At 48.9% G+C, this 19,717-nt stretch overlaps 2 protein-coding genes across 2 annotated transcripts in view; one reads left to right on the plus strand and one right to left on the minus strand.

Annotated features, from left to right (window-relative positions):
• Positions 1 to 398: 398 nt before the first annotated feature.
• Positions 399 to 4,579, minus strand: CXCL16 (C-X-C motif chemokine ligand 16). Its single transcript, XM_037066211.1, is given in 6 exon segments — positions 399 to 583; positions 585 to 622; positions 1,297 to 1,716; positions 3,186 to 3,268; positions 3,539 to 3,677; positions 4,042 to 4,579. Coding segments are annotated over 6 exon segments (780 nt in total). The 5' UTR covers positions 4,112 to 4,579; the 3' UTR covers positions 399 to 553.
• A 126-nt stretch (positions 4,580 to 4,705) lies between these two features.
• ZMYND15 (zinc finger MYND-type containing 15) overlaps positions 4,706 to 19,717 on the plus strand; it is a 47,451-nt gene continuing 32,439 nt past the window's right edge. Inside the window, exons 1-13 of the mRNA XM_037066203.1 lie at positions 4,706 to 5,878; positions 6,331 to 6,565; positions 6,654 to 6,809; positions 7,052 to 7,212; positions 7,976 to 8,128; positions 8,486 to 8,566; positions 8,716 to 8,832; positions 8,948 to 9,036; positions 9,124 to 9,222; positions 9,365 to 9,518; positions 9,603 to 9,661; positions 9,910 to 10,070; positions 10,379 to 10,659. Of these exons, the coding sequence (XP_036922098.1) occupies positions 5,302 to 5,878; positions 6,331 to 6,565; positions 6,654 to 6,809; positions 7,052 to 7,212; positions 7,976 to 8,128; positions 8,486 to 8,566; positions 8,716 to 8,832; positions 8,948 to 9,036; positions 9,124 to 9,222; positions 9,365 to 9,518; positions 9,603 to 9,661; positions 9,910 to 10,070; positions 10,379 to 10,553 (2,217 nt within the window). The 5' untranslated portion in view covers positions 4,706 to 5,301 and the 3' untranslated portion in view covers positions 10,554 to 10,659. The remainder of the gene's footprint in view (positions 5,879 to 6,330; positions 6,566 to 6,653; positions 6,810 to 7,051; positions 7,213 to 7,975; positions 8,129 to 8,485; positions 8,567 to 8,715; positions 8,833 to 8,947; positions 9,037 to 9,123; positions 9,223 to 9,364; positions 9,519 to 9,602; positions 9,662 to 9,909; positions 10,071 to 10,378; positions 10,660 to 19,717) is intronic.

The following is a 19,717-nucleotide window of genomic DNA, read 5'->3' on the forward strand; positions in this document are numbered from 1 at the left end:
CGAAGTTGGTGTAGTGTGAAGGGAAACTTTAGGGGTTGGGAACAGGACCATCAGCAAAGAAGCTGAAGCCAGGAATCATGGTAAAGGGGCATGAAGCCAATATATACAGAAAAGTCAATAATTATACAAATAATTTTTAGTAAGAAAGAGTACACATACAGAATTTGCCCAGAATTTTACCATGTTAAAGGTGGAATTAGCCCTGCCTAGTGTAGCTCAGTGGATTGAGCGTGGGCCTGTGAACCAAGGGTCACTGGTTGGATTCCCAGTCAGGGTACATGCCTGGGTTGCAGGCCAGCCCCCCAGTTAGGTATGTGTGAGGGGCACACACTGATGTTTTTCTCCCTGTCTTCCTCCTTCCCTTCCCCTCTCTCTAAATAAATAAAATATTTTTTAAAAAGTGGAATTACACTTATGGGGTGGGGGGAGAAGCAGAAGAAATTCTGAGAGAGCAGTGGCTGGTTATTTATATATATACAGAGTGCTTACCATGTACCAGAGAGATTGTTTAAATATAGTCAATGTACATGATACCAAATCACAATTTCTGTCCTCACAGGCTTCCATTCTTAGCCCAAGTGTTGGGAGTCTGGTGCCACAGATGTATATTGAAGCTGCAGATCTGGAAAAGATAAATTGAGAGATAAGCTCTGAGATCAAGAGAAGTTGGGGTGGTGGTGGTGATAACTTGAAGAATCAGACTCCAAAACATTTAACCATACAACCTGGTACACAGTAGGTGCTCAAAAAAGATTTATGGCCCTGGCTGGTGTGGCTTAGTGGATTAGTGCCAACCTGTGAACCAAAGAGTTGCTGGTTCTATTCCCAGTCAGGGCACACGCCTGGGTTCCTGGCCAGGCCCCCAGTATGGGGTGCACAAGAGTCAACCACACATTGATATTTCTCTCCTCTTTCTTCTTCCCTTCCCCTCTGTCTAAAAATAAATAAATAAAATCTTTAAAATAAAAAAAAAATAAAGATTTGTGAATTAAATGGATGGTTTCCACTTTCCACAGCTTCATCTCCCACTAGTCTGCTCTAGCTGACGTCTTGGTGTTTCTCCAAGCACTGTCTGGCTTTCGAAGGCTAAGCACTGGTCCATGGTCCATGGTCCATGGTGGTATCCCTTATTCTGTAGTCTGGCTAACTCTTTTCTTGTGACCTATGGTCCATGATGCAAGTAACTTGCATATTTGCCTGCCTGTGGTGGGTTTCCAGCTACCTATAAGCTACTGGGGTCAGGATGCCTGCCAGGGAGACTGGCCTCTAATGGAGGGGCTCAGAATTCCAGTGTACCTGGAGAGCACTGCAGCGACTTCTTACTCTTCCCTTTACACAGCACATAGAGGAAGGCTGCAGTGAGGATGAAGGTGATGGCCAAGAGGGACAGCACTGGCACCATGGCAGGTGTCCCAGCTGTAGGACCCACATTTTCTTCCAACTGCTTCTTGTTCTCCCCAGCCTCAGGCCCAGCCTCCAGACTGTGGCCCACAGAGGAAGTAGTGGTTTCACTGGCATGAATGAGCTTTTTGTCCAAAAACAGTACGCCTTCTGGACGGGTGGGCTGCTGGGTAGACTGCAAGGTGGGTGGCAGGTACGTCTGGGCAGAGGTTCCTATGACTGCAGGTGCCCTTTCTGTGGACTCAGGAACATGGCTATTGAGGGGAGGTAAATGCTTATGGTGGGCCACTCCCCCAGAGTGAGCACGTCCACATTCTGGAGAGGCAAGAAGTGAGAAATCAGGGATGTGAGGGAATACAGTGAAGAAGTAGAGGGAGGGTCATGTGGGTCAAGGAGAATATCAAGGGAATAGCTGAAGATCAGGAGGGCAAGGCAGGGGTTGAAGTGAAAGGTGGGGAAGAAAGGTTGTTGAGCCAACCACAACACGAAACCACTGGGACAAGCATGTATTCTGCCCCGGGAAATCAAGAGATCGGGATTGGAACCCTGGCTCTGCTACAAAGTAGCGGTCTGACCTTGCCCCTTGTCTCTTAACCTCTCAGGGACTCATTTGTTTCAGCTGTGAAGTAGGGATAATATTAGTACCAACAGCCAGGGTAGCTAGGAGGATTAAATGAAGTAAAGAAAGGCCTGCAGAGTCCAGAGGGTGGTAAGCTTACCACTGAGGCTACACAAGACAAATTTAGGTGGGACATGAAAACCATTTTGTATTTTAATGGCTGTGTGTTTATTTTAGGAGAAAAATACAACCAGTGCATTAAATTTGTGACTTCACAGACATTATTGCTTAGGACAAATTGCTATTTAAGTTTTTCAATAGTAGCTTGTGCACACTTAGGATTTATTCATTTCATTGTGTGTAAATTTTACCTCAAAAGAAAAAAGTAACAAAACAGTATTGACTTCCACTTAATAATATGCATGCTGAAATGTTTGGGGGTATAGTCATGCTGGCCACTTACTTGGAAATGCATTAAAAAATAAGGTGATTGATGATAGAGGATGGATAGACAGATGAATGTACAATAAAGCAAATTGTGAATATAGTGCTGCGAACTATTGTGAATATAGTGCTGTGAAGCAAATAAAGTGCTGTGGACTCAATATTATAAAATATATTTGCTTTATTATGTACATATATAAAACATGTAAAATATAAACAAAAATCATATATTGTAGACTCTAGGTGGTGGATATATAAATGTTTAATGTTCAGTTCTTTTAACTTTTGTATACTGTATGTCTTTAAATTTCCATAAAGTAATGGGAAACAAGAATAGTGCCCTGAGCACTGTCAGCAGAATAGCTCAGTTGGTCAGAGCCTTGTCTTGATAACAACAAGGCTGCAGGTTTGCTCTCCAGTCAGGGCTCATACAAGAAGTAACAAAAAAATGCATAAACAAGTGGAACAACAAATTGATATTCATCTTTCTATCTCTCCCCTTCCTTTCTCCCACTCTAACACTCAATACATAAAAAAACAATGCCTTGATTTCAATAAAAATATTCAGCAAATAATAGCACAGGATGAACTGGCAAAATATCATGAAAGTGGTGGTGAATGATGTTTGGTAAACAGGGCCTTAAGTGAAAGAAAGTGTTTTGGCCAGTTTCAGAATAGGAATGTGGAGTGTCACCGGGAAAAAACCTAAGGTAAGGGAAACTAAGCTGTAGACACATTAACCCCTGGAGAGAGAGCCTGGAGGGGAGGGGAGAGCTCTCACCTTTGTGTTCAAAGCAGCGGATCAATTCAATCACCCACGGGTCTCTGCTGCCCCCACACACAGTCCGGCGAGGCAGGTGGAACCTTAGGAGGAAGAATCGGGTCTCAGCTTCGAGAACGTGTCCCCCACTTTCCCAGTTCTTTCCTCATTGCAAACAGGTGAGGTCACACCCAACTGGGAAATTCCCCAGGAAGGTTGAAGACCGAGTGTATAAGAAGTAAGGCAAACATAACCCAGAGAAGGGGTAGGTCCTCCCCTTTAAGGAGTTAAAGTTTAACTGCAGAGAGTCCTGGAGGCCCCTGGCAAGGAGGGATTTGGCAGGTGCTGCCTTCCAGGGGGGTGGGTGAGATTACCTGACAAAGGAAGTACACTGATTATAGTATTTCACATGTTTCTGGAGATGTTTCACTTCTTGATCTGATAGACGGTAGTTGGAAGGAATCGTGTTACCACAGCGACAACTTCCAGCGCTGCTGCCCTCATTGCCACTGCCTGAGCGGGACAGAGGTGGTCACACACTGGTTCCCTGGCCAAGGCGCTCCCCAGGCTGTTACTTAACCTCCAACCCACTGCCCCATTGCGGCCTCTCCCGAGACTCCGGGTTTGATTCCCAGGCTCAGTCCACACATCACATCCCCAAATTCGATCATAGTCCCAGCTGTACCCACGTATCCTCCAGCCTGACCCCACCTCCTGGCAGCTGGCCCTTTCCCTGCCCCGCTGCCTTGGGGATCCTGGAACGCCTGTCTTCCATGTATTCAACTCAATCCCAAGGCCCTATCGCCTCACTCTCACACACACCCATTTCCCTTCCCCCGATTCAGGGATCTGGGCCCCAGACTTGCCCCTGACGAACCTGGCAGAGTCAGCACCGCTAGCAGGAGAAGGAGGAGACCCAAGAACTGGGGTCCCCAGGCTGTCCCCATCCTGGGGACACCTGGCCCAGTCTGGCTCCCCGACAGGCTGAGAGCGACGTAGGCTGGTTTCTCTCAGGCGTTCGCTTCCTTTACCTGCTCTGCTTGCGATTCTGGGAGAGGCAGAGGCCGTGCCAGCCCGATCCGGCGTAGACACCGGCAGGAGGTGGCGCACCGTCCTCCGTCCCTCTCAGCGCTCGAAGCGTCTGGAACCGACAGCTCAGCGAGTACCGTCGACTCCCCGCGGACTCCGGCCTCCCACGCAGGGAAACCCCCAAAGGCGGAGCTCCGTCACCCACGTCCGGGCCAGAGCCTTCGTCGAGAGGGGACCGAAATGTCCCAAGAAAGAGAAAACTTGAGCTTCGGAGTGGCTGGGCAGGCTGGCAGCAACCTGACAGGCTGATTCCGTGCGGCTTAGGGTCGCCAGCCCCGCCCGTCCGCTCACCCACTCCAGGTCGTCCACCGGACGTCCACGGGGGAGTCTACCCCGTCTCCTCCTCCAAGACTCTTTCACTTCCCTGGCGGGGGCCTGACACAGCTGGATCCAGTCACATGGCCGGGTGATGCGCGCAGGGGAGTCCGCGCGCTCAGCCGCACTGACACTGGCCTGAACCTCCCGCACACACGCTGCCAACTCGCGAGGAGCGGGCGGTGGGCTCCACAGCCCTGACGTCACGCCCGCCCCCACCCCCCGAGGTATTTACCTTCGAAAAGTGGTGGCGGCTGCAGGTACTGGAGTAATGAAACGGCCGGGAGAGGCTAGGTCTCCTGGGGCTCACCGCCACACCGACCCAAGCTGAGGGGATGCTCTGGCTCCTCCTGCTCCCTCCCCCCACATCCCACGGAGGGACCCATAGTTCTTCCCTCCTGACCAAACTCTTCCTGATAGGATTAGCCCTCCCTCATCTCTATCCAACTCAAACCCTACTTTTGAGGTTTGAGCCTCAAATACCATCTCACTCCTGAGTACATCTTTAACCCTAATGGTCCACTTTCAAGTGTGGTCCCCATTCTCACCCCCTGGATTCCCATCTTCAGCCTTGAAAACGTTATTCTCAGCTTCTAACACTTATCTATACAGCCTTAAACCCATCCTCCCACGTTTTGTGACCCAGCCCCAAATTCTCACCACCACACTCTCCCTCACCATATAATAATCCCTTCCTCTGCTTAGTGAGCCCAGGCCCAGTGCCCTTGAAGACATGGAGTTTGTATCTGGATATCGAGATGAATTCCTTGATTTCACTGCCCTCCTTTTTGGCTGGTTCCGAAAGTTCGTGGCAGACCGTGGGGCTGTGGAGACCATCCTTGAAGGACGCTGGCAACAGCTGGAGGCTCAGATCAGAAGGCTGCCCCAGGACCCTGCCCTTTGGGTGCTTCATGTCTTGCCCAACCATAGTGTGGGCATCAGCTTGGGGAGAGGGGCAGAGTCAGGTCCTGGACCAGGCCTGGGGGCTGGCTGGCTGCTGGGAGATGAGCCCCCACTCCACCTTCGAGACCTAACCCCCTATGTCAGCTTTGTCAGTTTGGAGGAAGGGGAGCAAGGGGAAGAGGAGGAGGAAGAGGAAGAAAATGGAGACGACAATGCAAGCACAGAGAAGGTAGAACCAGAGGAGGATGGGGAGCCAGCCCATGGGATCAGGGAGTCCCCCCAGGAAGCAAATCCTCCAGGGGAGGCAGAAGAGACTGAGCAGGAAGCAGGAGGTGCTGAGGATGGCTGTCCAGAGGACAGGGCAGAAGACAGATCTGGGCCGGAGAAGAGGAAGGGACAGAAAAGTGGTAAGAACCTAGAGCTGGCCCTGCCCTAGCCCCTGCTCAGACATACTCCATCTCTGAAGTCCTGTTTGCCACTTAGCACCCAGCTAAAAGTCACAGACAGAAGGGTGGCTTTAGGTCAGTCTGGTCTGAAAAGGTGTTTTCATTGTCCCACATTGTTTTTGTTTTTGAATTTGAGCCAACATTTAAACATTGGAAGTAAAAAAACTCCTGAAGTGTGGCCTTTTCCCTTCTTAAGAAAAACTGAAGTTCTGACAGCAGGCCCACATTTCTGAATGGCAGCAAATGCTGGTACTGTGTAGCAGCTGACCCTTTAGATGAGGCACACCCTCTACCTAGTTCCCCTTACTCACTTAGTTTATTTGCCTGGCCTATGGGGGCATTTGGATTTGGTACTCCTGACCCTGATCATCTTTGCCACACTGCCCACCTCCGACTTTTCCCTTCTTCTCCAGAGGCTGCCCCCCTGCACCTTTCCTGCCTCTTACTGGTGACTGATGAACATGGCACCATCTTGGGCATTGACCTGCTAATGGAAGGAGCCCAGAGGAGCTCAGGCAAGGGCTCAGAGACAGAGAACTTGGCTCCTCGGGCCTATGCTCTCCTCTGCCACAGCATGGCCTGCCCCATGGGCTCTGGAGACCCACGGAAGCCCCGACAGCTTACTGTGGGAGATGCCCAGCTACATCGGTACAGAAATCTGGTATCAGGGTGGGAAGGCCTAGGGGACCTGGACTTATGAACCCCACAGCCTAATGCCCTGCCCGCCCCCCTTCAGAAAGCTGGAGAGTCTGGTCCCAAGGCTGGGAGTGAAGTTGGCCAAGACCCCAATGCGGACATGGGGTCCCCAGCCAGGCTTCACCTTTGCCTCCCTTCGGGCTCGAACCTGCCATGTTTGTCACAAGCACAGCTTTGAAGTGAAGCTGACACCCTGGTGAGCAGCCCACAAAGATGGAGTAAGAGAAAGGAAGACCCAACAGTCAGGCAAACAGAGAAAAAGCAGGCTGGTGGGGGACTCTGCAGACAGAGTGAAGGGCAGGGAAATAAGATGAAAACAACAAGCTGCTACTGGCAGAGGATACAAACAGAGCGAGTGACACGTGGGCGGGCGGCAGCAGGGCAGCCAATGGGCAGGCAGAGGACTCGCGGACACCAACACTCCCTGTGACCCCCCAGCCCCCAGTGTGGTGCTGTCTTGTACTGCGGAGAGGCCTGTCTCCGGGCTGACTGGCGGCGATGCCCAGATGATGTGAGCCACAAGTTTTGGTGCCCAAGGCTTGCGGCCTTCATGGAGCGGACAGGGGAACTAGCGACTCTGCCTTTCACCTACACTGCAGGTACCATAAGGAAGTCAGTATGAGGAGGTGGGGCTGGCTGGGACCCCATCTTTGTGTCTGGTGCCTGGGCATCAGGGAACAGGGTCCTGGAGGCTAAGTGCCTGAGGCTGGAGTCTGGATCCCTGGAACAAGGGCTGGGTGCTGGATAATTGGGGCTGGAAACTAGACCCCCTGGCTGGAGACAGGGTCTCTGGAGCTAAGAACTCAGCACCCCGGTCCCTGAGAGGGCTTAGGGGATTTGGATTTGGAACTGTCAATTCAAACACATTCAAACAGCTCCCCCACTAAAGCAAATCACTGTAAAGCAAATCACTGTATTTCTTTTTTAAAGATTTTATTTATTTATTTATCTTTAGAGGGGAAGGAGAGAGGGAGAGAAACATCAATGTATGGTTGCCTTTTGTGCATCCTCTGCTGGGAGTTGGCCTGCAGGGAACTGGACTACAACCCAGGCATGTGCCCTGACTGGGAATCGAACCGTGATCCTCTGGTTCGCAGGCCCGCGCTCAATCCACTGAGCTACACCAGCCAGGGCCGCAAATCACTGTATTTCTTAGTGCCTTAGTTTCCTCATTTTTAAAATAGGGACAAATGTTCCCAGGGAATTGTTATAAGAATTCTGTAGGCTGGATGCCTGCTACACTGTAGACACTCAAAAATGTTCCCTGTTTCCCCACCTAGCACCTTTCTACACCCAGGGTGAGGAGAGCTGAAGTCTGGGTCCCTAGCTGCCAAGCCCTCAGCCCTTCTCTTTCTTCTCCAGAGGTAACCAGTGACACCTTCAACAAGGAGGCCTTCCTGGCTTCACGGGGTCTTACTCGTGGCTACTGGACACAGATCAGCATGCTGATTCCAGGCCCTGGCACCCCCAGGCACCCCCAGGGCAGCACTCCATCTCTCGGCCTTCTTCTCAATGGTTCGTGGGACATTTTCTCAATGGTTCGTGGGACTTCTCTTCAGGCATGGGCCTCTCAGACTAGGGGAAAGGAGAGGAGAGAATAAAGTTGCCTGAGTCCCTGAAAACCCCACCGTATACACACTGAACCTTACCACTACTACCAGGACCATTTCAGGCCTTTTCCTAACCTTCTAAATCACTGCTGCCCTCCGATCCAGAAACTCCATCCTAGGCAACCCCCTCCCCCCATTCCTCTTGCTGCAGTTCCAGATCCTCTCAAGTAATACAGCTCCTTTGGAAGGAAGAAGAAAATATGCCAGTGGGGGGTGGGGGGGGGTCTCCCTGACACCAGGCTCCTTTCTTTCCTCTTCTCAGGAGATCCCTACCAGCTTCTCCAAGGGGATGGGCCTGCCCTGATGCCTTCTGTGCCTCCAGATCCACCCAGGGGCCTCTTGGGTGAGCTGGAGGGGCCCTGTAGGAACTAGGGATAGGAGCAGGGACTGGAGAGCCTGCAGTCTGGGTGTCTGAGATAAAGGGGACTATTAGACTGGAGGTGTTGGGACTGAGACCGGGGGCCAGGTCCCCCAGTAACGCACTCTCCCCAGGCTCGTGGCAGGATTACTACGCATGGCGGGGCCTCAGCTTGGACTCCCCCATGGCTGTGCTTCTCACCTACCCACTGACTGTGTACTACGTCATCACCCGCCTGGTGCCCCAGGCCTGTAAGGAGAGCGAGCGCAGGGGGAGGAGTGCATGAAGAGGGGCAATGGGAGCTGGGAGGGGACGGGAGGGACAAGGAGAGAGACCACATCCTTAAATATCTAGCTTCTCACACAGTCCCTGAGCTCAATATCCAGAACAAACAGTCACTGAAAATCCATGTGGTGGAGGCCGGGAAGGAGTTTGACCTTGTCATGGTGTTTTGGGTAAGTCCCTCCAGGCCCAGAAGTTGGGCATTTGGGTGTGAAAGTAGATGCAGGATGGGACCTAGATCTGCCCTCTCTGTCTTTTAGGAGCTCTTGGTCTTGCTTCCCCACGTGGCCTTGGAACTACAGTTTGTGGGTGACGGTCTGCCCCCAGAGAGTGACCAGCAGCATTTTACCCTGCAGAGGGTGAGGGCTGAGGGGGACCCTATGGTCTTCCTTACTGGAACTTGCCCTTCTGCACCCTCCTCCCCACTTGGCTGTCCTGCCTGACGCATCCTCCAGTACCCTAACTTCCAGTGGTTTCTTCACCCCACTCTTGGCTCCCCAGGATGGCCCCGAAGTATCTGTCCGTCCTGGTTCTGGGGTATCAGCACGGCTCAGTTCTGGAATGAAGGAGAAGGGGGGCCGAAGGGACCTGCAGATCAAAGTGTCTGCACGGCCCTACCACCTGCTCCAGGGGCCCAAGCCTGACTTGGTTATTGGTAAGAACCTGAGATCGGAGTGGGAGAAGGTGGGAGAAGAAAACCATGGGAGCCAGCTTCTCCCTTCTCTCTTCTCGTTCACAGGATTTAACTCTGGCTTTGGTCTCAAGGACACTTGGCTGAGCTCACTGCCCCGGTTACAGGTGGGCGAGGGGCAAGAGGGAACTTCTCTCACCTGCTGCCCAGTCCCTCCTCCTTTCCTGAAAGTCTCCGCTTCTCCATGGGTCCTCTTGCCCTTCCCTGCGTCTGCCTTGTACCTCTCCTCCACTCCGGTCTATCTGGGTCCTCAGTTTCCAACCCAGTCTATAACCTTTGCTGCAGCGGCGGAGCGTGGGGGGAGGTCCCTGGGGGAAGGAGCCCGAGAGTGACCGAGGCCCGACCCCCACCCCAGTCCCTCCGAGTACCAGCCTTCTTCACCGAGAGCAGCGAGTACGGATGCGTGATGGATGACCAGACCATGGCAGTGGCCACCGGAGGGGGCACCAGCCCTCCACAGCCCAACCCCTTCCGCTCCCCCTTTCGTCTCAGAGCCGCCGACAACTGCATGCCCTGGTAGGGGCCCGCCACCCTCCCTATTGCCCCCCACCAACGGCCCTTAACTTCTTCCTCTCTAGCTGCGCATCCTAAAAGGCCCACCCCTACCCTCGTCTCTGCTCTCCTGGGGCCCTCCTTGCCCCAACCCTACAACCTGCCTTTTCTGCCCTGACTACTCACCACGCCGCTGGCGGGTCTCGACAACCCCAACACACCCCTCTTGAGGTCCAACTCACAAAATCTCTCCAACTCCACGCCCACCCCCAAAGACTCCGCTTCCCTCCGCCCGGTGGGAATCCGCCCCTGACGGCGCCACGCCCCCTCAGGTACTGCAACGCCTTCATCTTCCACCTGGTCTACAAGCCTCCGCCAGCCAGTGGGGCCCGGCCGGTGCCTGGGCCGGGGCCTCCGGCCTCCACGCCCGCTCCTCCCGCCCCAGCCCCGGCCCGGAGGCGCCGAGGAGAAAAGAAACCTGGGCGGGGCTCCCGCCGGCGGAGGTGAAGTCTGAGAGGTAGCAGTCTGGCCCGCCACTCCCCGAGCAGACCCGGGAAAGGGACACAAAACACGCAAGGCCTAGGCGGAGGCCGGTCAGCAGAACACGGAAAAGGTAAATAAAATTGCTTATTTGAAACCACTCCGTCAAGTGCTCATAACTGGGTCACTAAGCGAGAAGAGGAGAGAAGTATTTCTTGATGACATTTTCCTCCAGCTTCTTGCAGCCCCTCAGAGGTTGTCCCCTCTCATACTTGAGACTCTGACCGTCCTTGGTAACCCCAAACTTCTAGTGTATATGTAGGTAAATCATCTTCCCAATCTTGCAGCCCTCAGGGGCCTGACCCAAAGCCAGACCAAGAAACAGAAAGTAGCTTCTCACTGCGGGTCGGGAAGCACACAACCTCCAAGGGTCACACAGACCCCTTGGTGTATATTCAGTGCAAGGCCCCAGCCACTCACCTGCTCAAGGTAGAAACCTGGAGGCAGTGGGTGACTTTACCTTCTCTCCTCACATGTTTCCCATCAGGAACCAACTCCTGCTGGGTCAGACTGCTAGTCAGTCAAATCCACCAGTTTAGGTCCAGTCCCAACACATACTCTGCCACAAACTCATCTCCACCTGTGAGCCAGCATATTCCTTCTCAAATAGACATTCAAACACATTACCCTGCCCCCAAATCTCAGTGATGTTACTCTGCTTTTAAAGTCCCCTCAGTGTAGGCTGGACTTAGTGACTCTCACTGAGTATAGAAAAGGAAAAATAGTGGTAGACACCACCTTAACCAAGTGATTAAGGTTAAAGAAGTAATAAGTCGTGTTTACATCATACGCTCCCTGACATGATGCAATGAGAAGCCCACATCGCCACTGCAGTGTTCTTTGCAAAAACCTGTAACTTCAGTCGAATCCTGAGAAAACATCAGACAAATCCAAATTGTAAAACAGTCTACAAATTGCCTGACCACCATTCTTCAAAAGTGTCAAAGTCATGAGAGGCAAAGGAAGACCTAGAAACTGGCAGATTAATTGAGACTAAGGAGACACAATGACTAAATATGCGGTGGCCCGAACTGGATCCTGGAACAGAAAAGACAAGAGTGGAAAAACTGGAGAAACCTGAATAAAGTCTGTAGTTTAGTTCATGGTGTTGGACCACTGTGAATTTCTTGGTTTTGATAAATATGCCATGGTTCTATAAGATGTAACATTAAAGGGAGATGGAGGCAGGGTGTATGGGAATGCTCTATTATCTTGGCAACTCACTTAAAAATCTAAAATTATTTCAAAATAAAAAGTTAAAAATTAAGTTCAAACTCCTTGCTATGGCTTATAAGGTGCTGTGTGCACTCTCTTTCTTTTATTATAAATATTTTATTATCTAAGTTTCCAAATATTCACACAAGCCCAGAGACTTAGTATAATGACTTTCTAGGTACCCATCACTCAACTTCAACAATTATCAACATTTTTACCATTTTATTATTACCCCCTGTGATACTATGATGTAGTGAGAAATATATATTTGGTCTGTCTGAAGTTCCTGGCATAAAACATTTGGGATTTCCAGAGTGATACGAGGGATAGGAGTGTCTTTTGTTATCATAAGCTCCTGTCAACCACATGCGTGTTTATGTTAATGAGGCGACCCTAGGTGGTATTTAACCTCACACGAGGGCTGGTTGCTAGAGGAACCAGCCATATGACTAGAGGACTGGACCTTTCAGTCCTCTAACCTCAACCTCAACCTCACCCCTCAACCTCCGGGGAAATGTGAGGGGGGCTGGAGATTGAGTTAACTGTTGGGAGCGACCAGCAACCGTTCCTTGACACAGGGGGGTGGGGCAGGGCACGGTTGAGATGCATCTGCAAGGCAGAGGCAGCTGTGGCTGGATTTCCTGTCTATCTCTCCTCACATGTTTGTTTTGGTGATCAAAAGGTGGTGGGATTGTTAAACACCTGTATTTCAGGTTCATTGATTCACATAATTCCGATGAAGTTGTACAAAATAATTTCTTGACCAGAGAACAAAGTTCCCCACTAATGAAGTAGCCCCTGAATGTCTAAAAACTGTTGGAGTAACAGCCCCTTCTCTACCTTGGACAGGATTATATATATCAATTAGAATTAGACAGGCAAAGAAATAAGAGAAGCTGGTTAGCTACTACAAACTAAGCACGTAGAAATGATTACCAAGGAGTTAGAGTTCATAGTACATAAAGAAATATTTTAGTAGCTCAGTGGATTGAGCACAGGCCTGCGAACCAGAGGATCACGGTTCGATTCCCAGTCAGGGCACATGCTTGGGTTGCCGGCCAGTTCCCTGCAGGCCAACTCCCAGCAGGGGACACACAAAAGGCAACCATACATTGATGTTTCTCTCCCTCTCCCCTTCCCCTCTAAAGGTAAATAAATAAATTTTTTAAAAAAAGAAATATTTTCGACAGAAAGCTAAGTTAGGCATCACAAAGGCCTTATAATGAACTTCCTAACCTTTGCTCTGTCTAGCATACCTTTTTGCCCCATGTCAAATTCTAAGACCTTTAATAAACAATAAGACATTCAAACTCTGTACATAGAGCTATTTCAAATTGTCTGATTAATGGCTCTCCTGGTCAAAACAACTTTTGTTTAACATAACTGAAACTATGGAAATTCTTGTACTTTTCCTGGTTACCTCTGTATTATTTTTTTTCTGCTTAACTGATCACGCCATGCACCTGTTCCTTTAATGTTATACAACAATCTCTATAAAAATAAAGCCTAAATCAAACTCCATGAGTTCAGTCAGTCCCACAGAGGCTGGTTGTTCTCCGACATCTAATCAGATGGCTGACTCTTCATTCGCCTGCGCCATCCATCCTTTGGGGACTCTGAACCCCGCCGAGGCTGGACCCCAGCAGTTAACCATCAGTATTTATTCAGTCAGCTGCCATAATGGAATCTTCATGAAGAACCCTACCCCTGCCCAATGGGTTGGTGAACAACACACGGGTGCTGAGGATGGTGCACCTAGAGAGCATGGAAGCTCCACACCACCTCCCTATGTCTTGCCCTGTGTGTGTCTTCCGTTTGGCTCTTCCTCTATAATAAACCAGTAATAAATAGTAAACTGTTTTTCCCGAGTTCTGTGAGCCATTTTAGTAAATTAGTGAACCAGAGGAGGGGGTCATAGAAACCCCCAATGCAGAGTCAGTTGGTCAGGTTTACGGGAGGCCAGGACTTATGACTGGCATCTGAGCTGGAGGGCACTCTTGTGGGATTAAGCTCACTCTGGGTATTTAGTGTCAGAACTGATTGAATTGTAGGACACCCAGTTAGTGTGTGGGTATATGGAGAATTGGTTGGTGAGGGGGAAAAAATAACCCACAAATTTGGTGTAAGAAGTGCTGGTCGTGAAAACAGCTAATAGTTGGGGTCAGAAGTGGGATTTGCTAGATTGGCCCTGGCTCACAGGAATATGTGGTTTTGATGTAGAAGGAGCAAGTCCCTTAGGGGAGACTTAAGCCCTAAACCAAAAAGAGCCTTGGCTTCTTGTAGGAAAGAATTTCAGACTTTAAGACATCAGCCAGTCAAAAGGTAAAAGTGGAAAAGCAGGTTTTATTGAGCAGAGAGGACAAGCAAGAAAAACCGTTCCGTCAGAATAGCAGACTCTCCTTCCATGAGAAGGAAGAGACCCCAACCATCTCCAGAGGTTGAGCTTATATCTGTTTGCAGTTTCTACAGAAAATTGCTGGTATGGGGAAATACAGAGTGGAAAAACATGTTGGGTTTAACTTTAACTTTTGCGAGGTACATTTTGTGGACTGTTTTCCCTTGGTGGTACAGGTAAATGATAAGGTAAGGGTGAGTAGCTATTATTCAATCTGTGCTGGCATTTTCTTTGCCTGGAGGCTCTTCATGATTCGCTTGCCTCTCAGGTCAGCTGAGTTCCAAGTCAGGCAGCATGGAGCAGGCCCCTGACTTAACTTTGTTTGACTTCAGTTAACTCATATAGTTCTTATGCCGCTCTCCTATTTCAGTTTGGAAAAAAGAATGAAAGGGTGGGGAATGAGGAAGCTTTGATTCCTGGGTGGTCACATGGTCACCACTGGTATGGGGCCTCGGCTGTGCTGCAATCATTTACTGAAAGTAAAAGTTACAAGTGGAATGTGAAGTTAGATCCAGCTACCAGGAGCTGGGTCTCTGGATGCATAAGAAAATACAAACTAATAAGAAAAAAAGTAAAATATACAATCTTTTGGCTATTATCTGTAATAACTAAAATGAAAACATTTTAAAAGATTTCTAGTTTGGACTTTCGATGCTAGACTAAGTTCAAATGTTGGTCAGTCTAAGCTTTAGCCAATAGCCTCCAAGCTGTCTGCAAAGTGAAAAATTATGCCGTGACAGCAGGAAGTACCTCTAAGGCCTCTAGCCACCAAGAAGATAGTCAATATGAGGGGAGGGAAAAACCAAGAAAGTACTAAAACCAGGGGGTATTAATGTGAAGGAGTTGCTTCATTTTACAGATCAGTAACATCAGCTTCCTGAAGAACCTTTAACTAAAATAGAACATGAGAGTGAATAATTTAGGAGCAATAACTTTGGTATTAAATGCTACAGGGTAGAAGAGCAGGTCTGGGTTGATACAGGACCCACAGCTCCCTCTTAAAAAATCACAGATGGCTGTGTGCAACGAGACATGCAGGAGGTTATTCTTGAGAAATAATCTTGAAGCTGCCTGTGGGCCTACCAAGAGTCACCACCTCAGTAGCAAAAAGGCAAGTATGGTTGAAAGGGGCTTATGAATAACAAAAGACACTCCTCTGACTCTTATTACTCAGGAAATTCAGAGGGTTTTACAAGTACTAGTTCCAGGAATTTTAAACTGGTACTTATTATTTATTATTGTATCACAATATCACATGCCCCCAGTTTTTTCCCAATGTTTTAAAGCACACTCCAAATATTAGTCATCTCACTTATATGAACCTATAACTAATAAGGGCTATTCTTTTTAAAGATTTTACTTATTTATTTTTAGAGAGAGGGGAAGGGAAGAGGAAAGGGGGGGGAGAAACATCAATATGTGGTTGCCTCTCATGCACCCTCTACTGGGGACCTGGCCCAAACCCAGGCATGTGCCCTGGCTGGGAATAGAACTGGTAACCCTTTGGTTCACAGGCCAGCACTCAATCCACTGAGCCACACCAGCCAGGACTAATAAGGGTTGTTTTTTTTTTTTTAATGTAACCAGCATGCCATTATCATACCAGATAAAATTAATAATTATTCTCCCAGTTCATATTAAAATTTCTTTACTTAACTCAAAGATGCCTTTTACAGTTGGTTAGTTCCAATCAAGGCAGGCCTGTCTGGTGTGGCTCAGTGGATATGTAACAGGGTGAAGCCAAGAGGGGCCCCAAATGTGGATTTATAATGGGGTCCAGAACTCAGGGTGCCCAGGAAATACACACACACACACACACACACACACACACACACACACAGGATGTCCTGTATATATATATATTTACAAGTCTGAGGTGGGGGAAGGGATGCATGGAGCAGGGCCATTGAGAGTTGTTTTGCATAGCAACAGTTTTGCAGCTAACCTCTAGAAGGGTCATTTAACATATCTATAACCTTTAACTGGTTTCATGGATATGTTAAATAGCTGTGACAATGATTTGCTCCAGGGGGATGGGAGTGACTTCAACCCATGATACAATTGGGAGGCAAATCCCCCTAGTTACAGCACCAGCATGAGAGTTTGGAGGTGATTGGCTCCACACCATGGGGCCATGTCTGCTCTGACTTACTATGGCAGCCCAGTAAAGCTGGAAGAATGGGAAATGCTGGCAGGTGTAAATGATTGTGGAAGGAGTCAGGAATGTGCTACAGAGGAAGATTGGTGCTGGGATTTAAACCCAGGTGCAGCAGCCACACGGGGCTTTGGGGGACCACAGGGCTTTGGCGGAAGTTGGGACCGTGCAGCTTTGGGGTGTGCCCTTTTTACCACATGGCTTAGGAAGCAGGAGAGACTTTGCCTGGAAGAAAAGGGGTGAAAGGACTCTTGCTGGTGGGCCTGAGAAAGTGCCAAACGGTTTTGGATTAACTGGACATCGAGGTGGTGACACAGCTGATGGTGCTGGAACTGAGGGGCTGCCTGAACCACAGACGTCTACTTCCTTTCCTGAGAGACTGTACCCCAGACCGGGCAGAGGGAGAAGGAAGGACTGTGTTTGTGGGTATTCTAAAAAACTTTAGTATTTTTAATGAAGACATTAGTCATTACTCTAAGTCTGTATAATTTTTTATATAAATAATCCCTTTCCTTTTCACCAATCTCTGGCATTGAGAGACGTCTTTCCCTGGTGGCAGGCAGGGCAAACCTAGTACAGGGTGAGGGGATCCTTGAAGAACAAAGGTGGGTCCATTCGGTAGTAGTGTATCTTTCACATGCCTCCCTCAAGGTCTGTTCTGGAGCAGATGGAGTGCTGGACTGAAACCCAAAAAGTTGCCAGTTTGATTCCCAGTCAGGGCACATGCCTTGGGTGCAGGCCAGGTCCCCAGTTGGGAGCATGTGAGAGACAAGTGAATGTTCCTCTCAAACACTGATGTCTCTCTCTTTCCCTTCCCCTCTCTCCAAAAAATAAATAAAATTTGCCCTGGCTGTTGTGGCTCAGTGGATTGAGTGCTGGCCTGTGAAACAAAGGGTCACCGGTTCAGTACCCACTCAGGGCACATGCCTGGGTTGTGGCCCAGTCCCCAGTAGGCGGCACACCAGAGGCAACCATACATTGATGTTTCTCTTCCTCTCTTTCTCCTTCCCTTCCCCTCTCTAAAAATAAATTAATCTTAAAATAAATAAATAAATAAAATATTTTTTAAGAAATCCATACACAGCTTTTGGTTGTGTCCCTTAAGTCTCTTTTATTCTGTAACAGACCAACATCCATTTTCTTTTTTTTTAAAAAATATTTATTTATCTTTAGAGGGGAAGAGAAGGAGAGAAGGAGAGAAGGAGAGAAATATCAATGTATGGTTGCTTCTCATGCCTCCCCTGCCGGGAACTGGCTTGCAACCCAGGCATGTGCCCTGACTGGGAATCGAACCGCGACTGTGTGGTTCGCAGGCCCGTGCTCAATCCACTGAGCTACACCAGCCAGGCCCATTTTCTTTCTTTCTATTTTTTTTTTGGCAGTAGCAAAAAAAATGTATTAAAAATTGAAATGGGAGACATACAGTTTACAGTTCCACATGTAAGGTGCTTGAAAATTGCCATTTGTGGACTTCGGCCAAGATGGGGGCATAGGTGGAAACACTGTGCCGTCTCCCACAACCAAGTTTGAATACAACAAAAGTTCTGGAGAACTAGGACACACCCAAAGACCAGAAAATGGAATTATACGGAAGTCCGACAGCTACGAACCGTTCAACGGGACGGTAAGAGAGGCGGAGCCAGCAGCGGAGCTAGGTCGGGCAGGACAGATCCCCCGACCTAGGCGTACAGGCAGCCCGGAACCAGTCGGGGTGTGGGGCAGACTGTCCAAGGTCGCACATTCGCGCACAGTGAGACAGACCACGCAGGCCCCAGGGGGCAAACCCAGTGGTGGAGGGCTGACAGCGGTGGCACACTCCCGTGCAGTGGAATGAAACGTATGGGCCCGGTGACGGTGGTGGCTGCGGTGCTGGTGGGGGTCGTGGCGGCGGCGGGCGCCGGAGGGAAGCCATTGTCCCTCTTTGACCCCGCCCCCACATGTAACGTCACAACCCAGCGACTGAGTTGCCCTGCTCTAGTGAACACTTTAGGGCTCCGATCCTGCTACGAAACAGGCACAAACAGCCCAAAAGATGGCTCAAGACGAACTCAAAATCCCAGAGTCAATAACTCTAAGCGACCAACAGATTGCCAGCCTCTCAGAAGCCCAATTTAAGACACTATTTATCAGGATGCTCACAGAATTGGTAGATTATAGTCACAAATTAGAGGAACATATGAAGGCTAAACTAATTGAAATGAAGGGAGATGTCCAGGAAACCAATAGCGATGGAAAGGAAACTGGGACTCAAATCAATGGAATGGACCAGAAGGAAGAATGAAACATCCAACCAGAAAATAATAAAGAAGCAAGAATTCAGAAAAATGAGGAGAGGCTTAAGAACCTCCAGGACATCTTTAAATGTTCCAACATCCAGATTATAGGGGTACCAGAAGGGGGAAAGAAACAGCCATGAATGGAACACTTATTTGAACAAATAATAAAGGAGAACTTCCCCAGTCTGGCAAAGGAAATAGACTTCCAGGAAATCCAGGAAGCTCAGAGAGTGCCAAAGAAGTTGGACCCAAGAAGGAACACACCAAGGCACATCATCATTACATTAGCCAAGACTAAAATGAAGGAGAGAATCCTAGAAGCAGCAAGGGATAAGGGGACAGTCATCTACAAAGGAGTACCCATCAGACTGTCAGTGGATTTCTCAAAAGAGACCTTACAGGCAAGAAGGGGCTGGAAAGAAGTATTCCAAGTCATGAAATCCAAAGACCTACAGCCAAGATTGCTTTATCCAGCAAAACTTTCATTTAGAATGTAAAGACAGGTGAAGTGCTTCTCAGATAAGATCAAGTTCAAGGAGTTCATCATCACCAAGCCCTTATTATATGCAATGCTAAAGGGACTTATGTAAGAAAAGGATGATGAAAAATATGAACAGTGAAAGGACAGCAAACACACAGTTATTAACAACCACACCTAAAACAAAAGCAAACCAAGAGGACAGCTAGATCAGGAGTGGAACCATAGAAATGAAGAACACATGGAGGGTTAGAAATACGGGGGTGGGAGGAGGAGAAGGGTGGAGAAGGTACAGAAAATAGCATAGATGGTAGGTAGAAAATAGATACGGGGGAGGGCAAGAATGGGGGGGAATATAGAATCTAAAGAACTTGAGACACGTGGTTATAAACTAAGGGGGGGAGAATGGTGGGAGAGGGAGTGTGCGGGTGGAGGGGAATGCAGGGGGGAATAGAACAACTGTAATGGTATAATCAATAAAATATATTTAAAAAAAGAAAATTGCCATTTGTTCTAACAAACCTCCCTTTTTAATTTTCATGCCACTGATCAGATGAGAAACTTAACCATTTGTCTTCATCCTGGATCTGGCTGATTACTTCCTCTGGGTGT

Source organism: Sturnira hondurensis, unplaced genomic scaffold (assembly GCF_014824575.4).
Source record: "Sturnira hondurensis isolate 20B ecotype Veracruz unplaced genomic scaffold, ASM1482457v3 Scaffold0016587, whole genome shotgun sequence".
Taxonomy (NCBI): domain Eukaryota; kingdom Metazoa; phylum Chordata; class Mammalia; order Chiroptera; family Phyllostomidae; genus Sturnira; species Sturnira hondurensis.